General features: G+C 41.3%; 1 protein-coding gene across 1 annotated transcript in view; it reads left to right on the forward strand.

Moving 5' to 3' along the window:
• KIF26B (kinesin family member 26B) overlaps positions 1 to 12265 on the forward strand; it is a 585415-nt gene that overhangs the window by 533437 nt on the left and 39713 nt on the right. Inside the window, exons 11-12 of the mRNA XM_075339602.1 lie at positions 7884 to 8046; positions 8709 to 12072. Of these exons, the coding sequence (XP_075195717.1) occupies positions 7884 to 8046; positions 8709 to 12072 (3527 nt within the window). The remainder of the gene's footprint in view (positions 1 to 7883; positions 8047 to 8708; positions 12073 to 12265) is intronic.

Raw genomic sequence — 12265 nt, forward strand, 5'->3', positions numbered from 1 at the left:
TGATAAGGACAGAGCATTCATTCTTCTCCCCAATTAATATGGCCAAATTCATATTGTAGTAAAAAAAAGGATGGAGGACAGAATAAATAATGGCAGTCTCTTCCTATGGATAGCCTAAGGACTTGTTCACATGTGTCTGGATTTTTTTTTGGGGGGGGAAGGGTGGGGGTTGTAAGAATCTACAGTGCAATATAGTAACTTCAAATTGTAGGACTTCAACAAATGTCATCCACAAAGTTCTGGGGATTTTCCGCTTTGAGATTGAGCTGCAGTGTGGATTTTCAAATCACGTAATACTAACTTTGGATATATTTAAAATTTTCCCCATTGATTTCAATGTAAGAGGCAAAACCCCCATTGTTGGATATTCTGCTGTGAATCCACAGAAAAATCTGTTTAAACAAAAATTATTTTCTACAAAGCTTAAATGAAAAACAATATCTAACTCTAGCACTGTGAAGCTCCTGTACCCTGACCTCCCTGTGTGAATGTCTGTTCTCATGCAACCGCTGCAGCCAGTCAGTTGTAGCAGTGGTCATTAGTGGTGATACATCATTGTAGTAGGCCAGGTTACACAGAAACTGAAAATGTAACAGCTGGAGTTAAGGGTACTTTACACGCTGTGATCTCGCTAGCGAGATCGCAAGCGATCGTACCCGCCCCCCAAATCGCTGCCCGTGGCGCACAACCTCGTTAGTCCACATCACACGGACTTATCTGACCTGCGAAGTCGCTCTGGCCGGCGAACCGCCTCCTTTCTAAGGGGGAGGTTCGTGCGGCATCATAGCGACGTCACACGGCAGGCGTCCAATAGAAGCGGAGATGAGCGGGACGTAACATCCCGCCCACCTCCTTCCTTCCGCATTGCCGGTGGACGCAGGTAAGGAGATGTTCGTCGCTCCATCGGTGTTACACACAGCGATGTGTGGTGCCGCAGGAACAAGGAACAACATCGCTAATAAGCAGACAACGATTTTTGGTTTCAGGACGACCTCTCCACGGCAAACGATTTTGACCTCTTTTGCGATCGTTTAAGGTCGCTCGTAGGTATCACACACTGCAATCTCGTTAATGAAGCCGGATGTGCGTCACAAACACCGTGACCCCGACGATAATTCACATACGATATCTTAGCGTGTAAAGCCCCCTTTAGACTCATAAAATGCTCATTTAAGGCATAAAAACTTTTAAAAAGAAATGTAGCTGTTATGATATGTTTTCAAAGTGAGTACGCCAGCCTCAACAGACCTAACCTATCTTTTAAATAATGTATATACCCATGTTTCCTCAAAAATAAAACGGGGTCTTGTATTATTTTTTGCTCTAAAAGATGGGCTAGGGCTTATTTTCTCTGGGTGTCTTATTTTTTTCCATGAACAACAATCCACATTTATCCATTAACAAAATCAACATTTATTCAAATATAGTCATATTTATCTATCTATCTATCTATCTATCTGTCTGTCTATCCTTTACCTATCTACAGTGCCTTGCTAAAGTATTCGGCCCCCTTGAATTTTTAATCCTTTTCCCACATTTCAGGCTTCAAACATAAAGATAAAAATGTTAATGTTATGGTGAAGAATCAACAAGTGGGACACAATTGTGAAGGTGAATGATATTTATTGCTTATTTTAAGCTTGTTTTAAAAAACAAACCTGAAAATTGGGGCGTGCAATATTATTCATCCCCTTTGAGTTAATACTTTGTAGCACCACCTTTTGCTGAAATTACAGCTGCAAGTCGCTTGGGGTATGTCTCTATCAGTTTTGCACATCGAGAGACTGAAATTCTTGCCCATTCTTCCTTTGCAAATAGCTCGAGCTGAGTGAGGTGGGATGGAGAGCGTTTGTGAACAGCAGTTTTGAGCTCTTTCCACAGATTCTCGATTGGATTCAGGTCTGGACTTTGACTTGGCCATTCTAACACCTGGATACGGTTATTTGTGAACCATTCCATTGTAGATTTTGCTTTATGTTTGGGATCATTGTCTTATTGGCAGAAAAATCTCCGTCCCAGTCTCAGGTTTTTTGCAGACTCCAATAGGTTTTCTTCAAGAATGGTCCTGTATTTGGCTCAATCCATCTTCCCATCAATTTTAACCATCTTCCCTGTCCTTGCTGAGGAAAAGCAGGCCAAAACCATGATACTGCCACCACCATGTTTGACAGTGGGGATGGTGTGTTCACGGTGATGAGCTGTGTTGCTTTTACGCCAAATATATCGTTTGGCATTGTGCCCAAAAAGTTCGATTTTTGTTTCATCTGACCAGAGCACCTTCTTCAACATGTTTGGTGTGTCTCCCAGTTGGCTTGTGGCAAACTTTAAATGACACTTTTTATGGAATCTTTGATAAATGGCTTTCTTCTTGCAACTCTTCCATAAAGGCCAGATTTGTGCAGTGTATGACTGATTGTTGTACTATGGACAGACTCTCCCACCTCAGCTATAGATCTCTGAAATTCATCCAAAGTGATCATGGGCCTCTTGGCTGCATCTCTGATCAGTCCTCTCCTTGTTTGAGATGAAAGTTTTAAGAAACGGCCAGATCTTGGTAGATTTGCAGTGGTATGATACTCCTTCCATTTCAATATGATCGCTTGCACAGTGCTTCTTGGGATGTTTAAAGTTTTGTAAATCTTTTTGTAACCAAATCCAGCTTTAAACTTCTCCACAACAGTATCATGGACCTGCCTGTTGTGTTCCTTGGTCTTCATAATGCTCTATGTGCTTTAAACAGAACACTGAGACTATCACAGAGCTTTTGCATTTATACGGAGACTTGATTACACACAGGTGGCTTATATTTATCATCATCAGTCATTTAGAACTAGATAAGAAAGGATGTCTGCCAAATTAGTGCACACCAATAAGAAAAAACATTAAATCTTTATTGTATCAAAAAAATATACATACATAAAGGGGGCTTTACACGCTATGATATCGCTAGCGATATCGCTAGTGAGCGTACCCGCCCCCGTCGTTTGTGTGTCACGGGCAAATCGCTGCCCGTGGCGCACAATATCGCTAACACCCGTCACACATACTTACCTTCCCTAGTGACGTCGCTGTGGGCGGCGAACAACCTCTTTGTTAAGGGGGAGGTTCGTGCGCTGTCACAGCAACGTCACACAGCAGGCGACCAATAGAAGCGGAGGGGCGGAGACCAGCCGCATTATAAACACGCCCACCTTGTTGCCGGAGGACGCAGGTAAGCTGTTCTTCGTCATTCCCAGGGTGTCACACGTAGTAATGTGTGCTGCCACAGGAACGATGAACAATCTACGTCCACAACGACCAACGAGATTTTGAAAATGAACGACGTGTCAACGATCAACGAAAAGGTGAGTATTTTTGATCGTTAACACTCGCTCGGAGCTGTTACACGAAACGACGCAGCTAATGACGCCGGATGTCCGTCACGAATTCCGTGACCCCTGACAACATATCGTTAGATGTCGTTGCGTGTAAAGCCCCCTTAAGACAATTAAAAACATTTTAAAACCATGTGAACGGCTGTCCCAATAGTCACAACAATATAATGTACACAATTATACAAGATAACTAGATGATGTGGTCCCACACAATAAAGCAGTATACTATCAGTCCAAAGATAGGATTGTTATCCCAGGACATGGAATTGGGATGGAAGTATGTGCAACAATCCCAAGGCATTTTCTATCAAATAGCACCCCAAAACAAATGTACGAGCATTATTCCATGGATATATGTTATTCCTGTGGATATATATGGACTGCCTCACCCTGTCTCCCCTCTTTAGCATCAGTCACTTAGGACAACATTGGATCATTCAGAGATCCTCATTGAACTTCTGGAGTGAGTTTGCTACACTGGAAGTAAAGGGGACGAATAATATTGCACGCCCCAATTTTCAGTTTTTTATTTTTTAAAAAAGTTTAAAATAAGCAATCAATTTCTTTCAACTTCACAATTGTGTCCCACTTGTTGTTGATTCTTCACCATAAAATTTATATTTTTATTTTATGTTTGAAGCCTGAAATGTGCGAAAAGGTTGAAAAAAAATCAAGGGGGTTGAATACTTTTGCAAGGCACTCTTATCTTTCTATCTATCTACCTATCGATCAATCTATATATTAACTGCTATTAACTGTTGATCCACACACACACTCCACATACATACCAGCCTGTCTTCAGCTTTAGACTCCTGCAATTAAGAGACCTTTGATTACATCATGTGACATGACTGTGAAGTGACCAAAGGTCCTTAAACAATCTTAAAGAGAACCTGTCACTAGGGTTTGGCCTTCTAAACTAAAACTAGCACCTTAAGCAGAGACTGTGCTGCATTCTATAAAGGTGCATGTTATCCCCTGACCCTCCCCATTGACCCCAAAAATCAAAAAAACCTTTATAAAATCTCCTGCCTTGTATATAAATTGTCCGATCCAATGAGTGTCCTAATCTGTCCTTCCTTTCACTATCCTCCTGTGCTGATTCATATCGTGGATGACGCCTCTGACGTCATCCATGTAGCCGGGCAAAATCTTGCGCTTGCGAAGACTTATTCATGGCTCACGCAGACTCAGAATATGTCATCCGCTTCATCCACATCACCGAGCAAAATCTCTCATCTGCACAGAAAACTTGCCGATTTGCATATGCGCACCTACTGTATGTTTTCAGCTCTGTCCGCAAAAGCGCAGAGCGAAATGCGTCTGCGCAAGTCGAAAATATGGAGATTTTGCCCACCTACGTAGTTGGCGTCCAATGCGTCATCTGCGTAAATGAGCACAGGAGGAGGGCAAAAGGAGGGCCAGGAGGTGCAGATTAGGATGCCCATTGGACTGGACAATTTACATACAGAGTAGAAGATTTTATAAAGCTATTTTTGGGGTCTACGGGTGTGTCAGGGGGTAACATGTCAGGGGGTAACATGCATGGCCCTGACTGTCAATATGGCTTACTTTTGAAGTAGGGCTTGTATTTCAAGCACACTCCAAAAATCCTGTAAAATCATGCTAGGGCTTATTTTCGGGTTAGGTCTTATTTTTAGGAAACTGGGTAGTTTGTTTTGTGAATTCTGGAGACAGTTCAGCTGTTTAATATTAAAACAGTTTTCCTACAAATATATTATAGTGTACAGTGCTGGCCAAAAGTATTGGCACCCCTATAATTCTGTCAGATAATACTCAGTTTCTTCTTGAAAATGATTGCAATCACAAATTCTTTGGTATTATTATCTTCATTTAATTTGTCTTCAATGAAAAAAAAAAAAAATTGTCATAAAGCCGAATTGGATATAATTCCACACCAAACATAAAAAATGGGGTGGACAAAAGTATTGGCACTGTTTGAAAAATCATGTGATGCTTCTCTAATTTGTGTAATTAACAGCACCTGTAACTTACCTGTGGCACCTAACAGGTATTGGCAATAACTAAATCACACTTGCAGCCAGTTGACATGGATTAAAGTTGACTCAACCTCTGTCCTGTGTCCTTGTGAGTACAACATTGAGCATGGAGAAAATAAATAAGACCAAAGAACTGTCTGAGGACTTGAGAATCCAAATTGTGAGGAAGCATGAGCAATCTCAAGGCTACAAGTCCATCTCCAAAGACCTGAAAGTTCCTGTGTCTACAGTACGCAGTGTCATCAAGAAGTTTAAAGCCCATGGCACTGTGGCTAACCTCTCTAGATGTGGATGGAAAAGAAAAATTGATGAGAGATTTCAACGCAAGATTGTGCGGATGGTGGATGAAGAACCTTGACTAACATCCAAACAAGTTCAAGCTGCCCTGCAGTCCGAGGGTTCAACAGTGTCAACCTGTACTATCTGTCGGCGTCTGAATGAAAAGGGACTGTATGGTAGGATACCCAGGAAGACCCCACTTCTTACCCCGAGACATAAAAAAGCCAGGCTGGAGTTTGCCAGAACTTATCTGAGAAAGCCTAAAACATTTTGGAAGAATGTTGTCTGGTCAGATGAGACAAAAGTAGAGCTTTTTGGGAAAAGCCATCAACATAGAGTTTACAGGAAAAAAAAGAGGCATTTAAAGAAAAGAACACAGTCCCTACAGTCAAACATGGCGGAGGTTCCCTGATGTTTTGGGGTTGCTTTGCTGCCTCTGGCACTGGACTGCTTGACCGTGTGCATGGCATTATGAAGTCTGAAGACTACCAACAAATTTTGCAGCATAATGTAGGGCCCAGTGTGAGAAAGTTGGGTCTTCCTCAGAGGTCATGGGTCTTCCAGCAGGACAATGACCCAAAACACACTTCAAAAAGCACTAGAAAATGGTTTGATAGAAAGCACTGGAGACTACTAAAGTGGCCAGCAATGAGTCCAGACCTGAATCCTATAGAACACCTGTGGAGAGATCTCAAAATGGCAGTTTGGAGAAGGCACCCTTGAAATCTCAGGGACCTGGAGCAGTTTGCCAAAGAAGAATGGTCTAAAATTCCAGCAGAGCATTGTAAGAAACTCATTGATGGTTACCGGAAGCGGTTGTTCACAGTTATTTTGGCTAAAGGTTGTGCAACCAAGTATTAGGCCGGCTTTGCACATTACGACATTGCATGCCGATGCTGCGATGTCAAGTGCGATAGTCCCCGCCCCCGTCGTACGTGCGATATCTTGGGATAGCTGCTGTAGCGAACATTATCGCTACGGCAGCTTCACATGCTCTCACCTGTCCTGCGATGACGCTCTGGCCGGCAACCCGCCTCCTTCCTAAGGGGGCGGGCTGTGCGGCGTCACAGCGACGTCAAACGGCAGGCGGCCAATAGCAACGGAGGGGCGGAGATGAGCAGGATGTAAACATCCCGCCCACCTCCTTCCTTCTCATGGCAGCCGGGACGCAGGTAAGGTGATGTTCCTCGCTCCTGCGGCTTTACACACAGCGATGTGTGCTGCCGCAGGAACGAGGAACAACATCGTACCTGTCGCTGCACCCGCATTATGGAAATGTCGGAGACTACACCGATGATACGATAACGACGCTTTTGCGCTCGTTCATCGTATCAAAAAGGTTTTACACACTACGACATCGCAAGTGACGCCGGATGTGGGTCACTTTCGATTTGACCCCACCGACATCGCACCTGCGATGTCGTAGTGTGCAAAGCCGACCTTAGGCTAAGGGTGCCAATACTTTTGTCTGGCCCATTTTTGGAGTTTTGTGTGAAATGATCAATGATTTGATTTTTGTTTCATTCTCTTTTGTGTTTTTTCATTGCAAGCAAAATAAATGAAGATAATAATACCAAAGAATTTGTGATTGCAATCATTTTCAAGAAGAAACTGAGTATTCTGACAGAATTGCAGGGGTGCCAATACTTTTAGCTAGCACTGTATGTCTTATAACATTGATTAGTAAGGGTCTATCCATTAGAACCACAACTGTCCCAAGAAATGGCTTTACAACCACCCATCAGTAAAGTCTGTGCATGGTTAGTCAATATGTTATGAAAAGTGCAGCCAAATGTAGTGGTCATATTTTCTTTTGTATATTATTTTAGAATTTAATAAATAATTAAGAAGAAAAAATATTAATATGCTGAATATTTAATAATATAACATATTCATTCTAACAGTCAAGCTGTCAAAACTAATTAGGTAGCTTAAAAGCCAAAGTCATAAAATGTGCAACTTAGACAGATTTTCTGTATAAAATCAAATGGTCACTAGATTGATATAACTCCATAAAGGAAATCTTAGTGACCCCTACTCTGTATTTCTCATCTTTACATGAGATGCTATGTGACTCTGCAGCATGATCCTGATTAGCATGCCATTAAGGAGAAGAGAAAAAAAAACTTCAGGGCTCTGAAGTCACATCATGACAGTACAAGTGAAACATGTTTCACTAATGCAGCCTTAATTCATTTTGTTTCCGCAGAGAGAGCAAGCTCACAATGCTACTTCGAGAGTCCCTGGGGAACATGAACTGCCGCACTACAATGATAGCTCACATTTCGGCTGCTGCAGGAAACTATGCTGAGACTCTGTCCACCATTCAAATCGCATCTCGGGTGCTGAGGATGAAGAAAAAGAAAACCAAGGTAAGGGACGTTTGATTAAAAATACCATTATCATGTTATTAGAGGGATAGTTCAGATCAATTACAATAAAGCAACAGATTGTGGGATAAGATAGGGCTTTGTTTTAGATTGGATGGGTGAGATAGACTCAGTCAGTATGAAAGACGTATGGGCTAGTATGAAATGTGGATGAATGCAGGGCTAACACTAGTGTAATGTTTATGTATACCTTGTAAAATAATCTTCTATCTAAATTATTGGCATATCCATTAACTACTGTGGTTCCTGAAATCTGTGTAACAATTATAAATCAAGATTTAGTTTCAAAATATTTATTTAGAGACGGATGCTACACAAAATTATAATGCTATTGTATCCATTCTTAGATAAGTCTTTTTTCTATTTGTGTTATCAAACTTATTTCTATATTTTACAGTCCTTACACAGTGATCATTCAGGTAGACCTTTACAATAGACATTCAACTTTGTGAACTTTTAAATTAGTTTATTGCATTTTATTTTCTATTTACAGAAGTTGTTTTATATGTAAAGATAATTCTCCTTTACTTAAGCTCTCATACGTACAAGAAGTCAAGTCTTGTTAAGTCTTTTGCTTGTTAATTTTTATTCAGTTTGTCATATTTAACATTTTTTCATACAAGTTTTGTTTTCTTGATTACCAGTATACATCAAGTTCATCTGGAGGAGAGAGTTCCTGTGAAGAAGGACGAATGCGCAGGCCAACTCAACTGAGACCATTTCATTCGAGAAATGTGGTTGACCCTGACTTTCCTCTTCTCAGTTTATCAAGTGACCCAGATTATTCTTCAAGCAGTGAACAGTCATGTGATACAGTTATTTATGTTGGCCCCAATGGAACAGCCCTGTCTGACAAGGAACTTACAGATAATGAAGGGCCTCCTGATTTTGTCCCAATTGTTCCAGTTTTGCAAAAGTCAAAAAATGAAGTGAAACTGGAGGATGTAAATGAAGTAGCTCACAACAAACCAGAAAGGGATTGTCTAAAATGTAATACCTTTGCAGAACTGCAAGAAAGGTTGGACTGTATTGATGGTAGTGAGGAAACAAACCGATTCCCATTTGAAGAGCTGGGAGACCAATCAACCAAAGCTTTATGCCCAACTCCAGAACCCAAAAACTTGATAGAATCAAATAAAGAAGAAGAAAGCATTACAGAAAATGTACAATATGACAAAGATGGCAGAGATGATAACGTTGGCCCAGCTTCTAAAATACCAAGAAATCACTCTCCAGTTCCACATGGTAGTGTAGCTAGCACATCTACTCCATCTTCTCCCAGGAGTGTCACTGGCAGCTGTGGAGTGACTAATGGAGCCTGCCAATTAGTACAAAACGCCAGCTTACAAGGAAGTCGAGAAAGTTTGAACAGTTGTGGGTTTGTGGAAGGAAAACCAAGAGCAATGGGATCACCAAGATTAGGCATTGCTAGTCTCTCTAAAACTTCAGAGTACAAACCACCAAACTCTCCATCACAGAGGTGTAAAGTATATACACAGAAAGGAGTAATACCTTGTTCTACTTCTCCACATTCTACAAATAAAGATCCTGGATCACTATTGGTATCTCTACCACAACCAGAGATTCGGACTCCTCCTGTGGGTATGAGTCCACAAATCATGAAAAGATCAGTATCTAATTCAAGCAATTTATCTTCTGAATCTCTTCTTAAAGAGCAGCAAAGTTCTGAGGAATCCAAAAAGGAAGTCCTTAGTACAACAATGGTAACTGTCCAACAACCATTGGAACTAAATGGTGAAGATGAATTAGTTTTCACTCTAGTTGAGGAATTAACATTTAGTGGAGTCCTTGACAATGGTCGGCCAACCAGTATCATTAGTTTTAATAGCGACTGTTCTGTGCAGGCTTTGGCTTCTGGTTCCAGACCTGTAAGTATTATTAGCAGCATCAGTGAGGACCTTGAATGCTTTTCTAATTTAGCACCACCAATGTCTGAAGTCAGTGTCACACAATTCTTACCGCTTCCTAAGCCTGGATTAGAAGAAAAATGTCAAGAAGGTGGCAGCAGGAGGTCTTCCATCAGCTCCTGGTTGAGTGAAATGAGCACAGGTAGTGATGGTGATCAGTCATGTCACAGTTTTATTGCTCAGACATGCTATGGTCATGGTGAAGCATTGGCTGAGCCCCCTATTTCTGAATTTACAACTGCATTGCAGAATATTAGTGTGATGTGTGCGAACAACAGACAGAAGCCAGAAATGAACAAAGTGTTCATTGAGTCAGAAATGCTTGAGACTGTTCAGAATAATGCATCTACTATAAAGAACTGCAAGATTTCAGCAGTAGGGAAAACCACAGTCACTATATCAAATACCTCAAGTTTGAATGTCTGTGAAAATTACATTCCAATGAACACCAACATTACAGTTTGTCCCTGCATTGCAGTCAGTCCTTTTAAGGTTCCGGAGAATAATGAATGCCTGTCAGAATTAAATCTGCCTGACAAATTGTCACAGTATGTTGAAAATGGTTCTAAAGACTGTAAAATGGAACCTATATTTGATGATCCATGGTTAAAACGTGATGATGATACCAAAAGAGAGAAAAATGAATCCATGAATGGACAAATAGCTGAAGCTGCTAATTATGGAACTGACCGTGACATGTACAGAAAGCAAAGTTTGACAGACAGATTAAGCAGCAGCAGTGGAGAAGGCAGCATCTCACCACTCTCCGATAGCATCAAGAGAGTTGTAGATGGGTGTGAAATGGCACTAACCACACAGAGTCTGGCTCTCATAAATGATTACCCACAAAGAGGTAGCCTTCCTAGAGTATTAGAAAGATCTTGTAAACTTGAGGAGCAGGATATCTTGAGTTATGACTCTGAGAATAATACTGCTGGATCTGTCAATCCACTTCAAATCACTAGATCTACTTTAGAAAGAAAATTTGCATCTCCTAAACATTGTATTCTTACTCGACCAAAAGGTATTCCGCCTCTTCCACCAGTAAGGAAATCAAGCCTAGATCATAGAAATAGGGCAAGCCCTCAGCACACTGCAAGCAGCCCATCGAAATACTCTCTCTCTTCCTTACCCAGTCTTCCAGATGAACTTAATGGGAAATTGACAGGATTCAGTATGGACACTAGAAGCAATAGTAGTAGCAAGTTATTCAGTGCCAAACTAGAACAGTTAGCTAGCAGAACTAATTCTTTGGGTAGATCCAATGGAAGTCATTATGAATGCTTATCTTTAGAACGAGCAGGAAGCCTTTCTTCAGTGAGTTCAAGAATAATCCTTAGCAAAGACAGCACTTTGCCAAGGTCTGGGAGAAGTCTTAATCGAAGTGTCATATCATCTCCAATTAACACCTCTCAGTCTGCAGGAGCTTCTCCTAAATCTAGCCCTTCAAAAATATCAGCAGTAAGCAAGTTGCTTCTTGCCAGTCCTAAGGCCCGTAGTCTCTCAGCTTCTACAACTAAAACCCTAAGCTTTTCCACAAAATCACTCCCACAATCTGTAGGACGAAGCTCGAGCCTTCCTCCAAATGGAAAAAATATGTCTTGGTCAACACAGTCTCTTAGCAGGAATAGAGGCTCTGGTCTTGCCTCCAAGTTGCCATTAAGAGCAGTTAATGGACGTATTTCGGAGTTACTCCAAGGAAGCACAGGAAGTCGAGGTGTGCATTCCCATGGAAATGCAGACACAGATGAACGTGGAGCTCTTCATACTGAGGAAAAGCCCACTGTACATACTTTACCTTCCCCATATAGTAAAATCACTCCTCCACGAAAACCACAACGCTGCAGTAGTGGCCATGGCAGTGACAACAGCAGTGTTCTTAGTGGTGAACTACCACCTGCTATGGGCAAAACTGCACTCTTTTACCACAGTGGTGGAAGCAGTGGATATGAAAGCATGATGAGAGACAGTGAAGCCACAGGAAGTGGTTCTTCTGCTCAAGATTCCATGAGTGAAAACAGTAGCTCTGTCAGCGGGAGGTGTCGAAGTCTTAAATCATCAAAAAAGCGGTCTAATTCAGGTATGGTTCACTTGAATTTTTGGAATTTTCTCATTTCTGGACACATATGTAATATATGGATGTTAAATGGGTTTTTCGGCATGGTAATGTTAATAGTATCTCTTAGGTGTAGATCATCAGTATTAGTTCTGTGGGGATCCCAAACCTAAGACATAAAAAATGTGAGCAACTCAAGAGTAACAGCACAACACTG

This window comes from Anomaloglossus baeobatrachus, chromosome 3 (genome assembly GCF_048569485.1).
Source record: "Anomaloglossus baeobatrachus isolate aAnoBae1 chromosome 3, aAnoBae1.hap1, whole genome shotgun sequence".
Lineage (NCBI taxonomy): Eukaryota > Metazoa > Chordata > Amphibia > Anura > Aromobatidae > Anomaloglossus > Anomaloglossus baeobatrachus.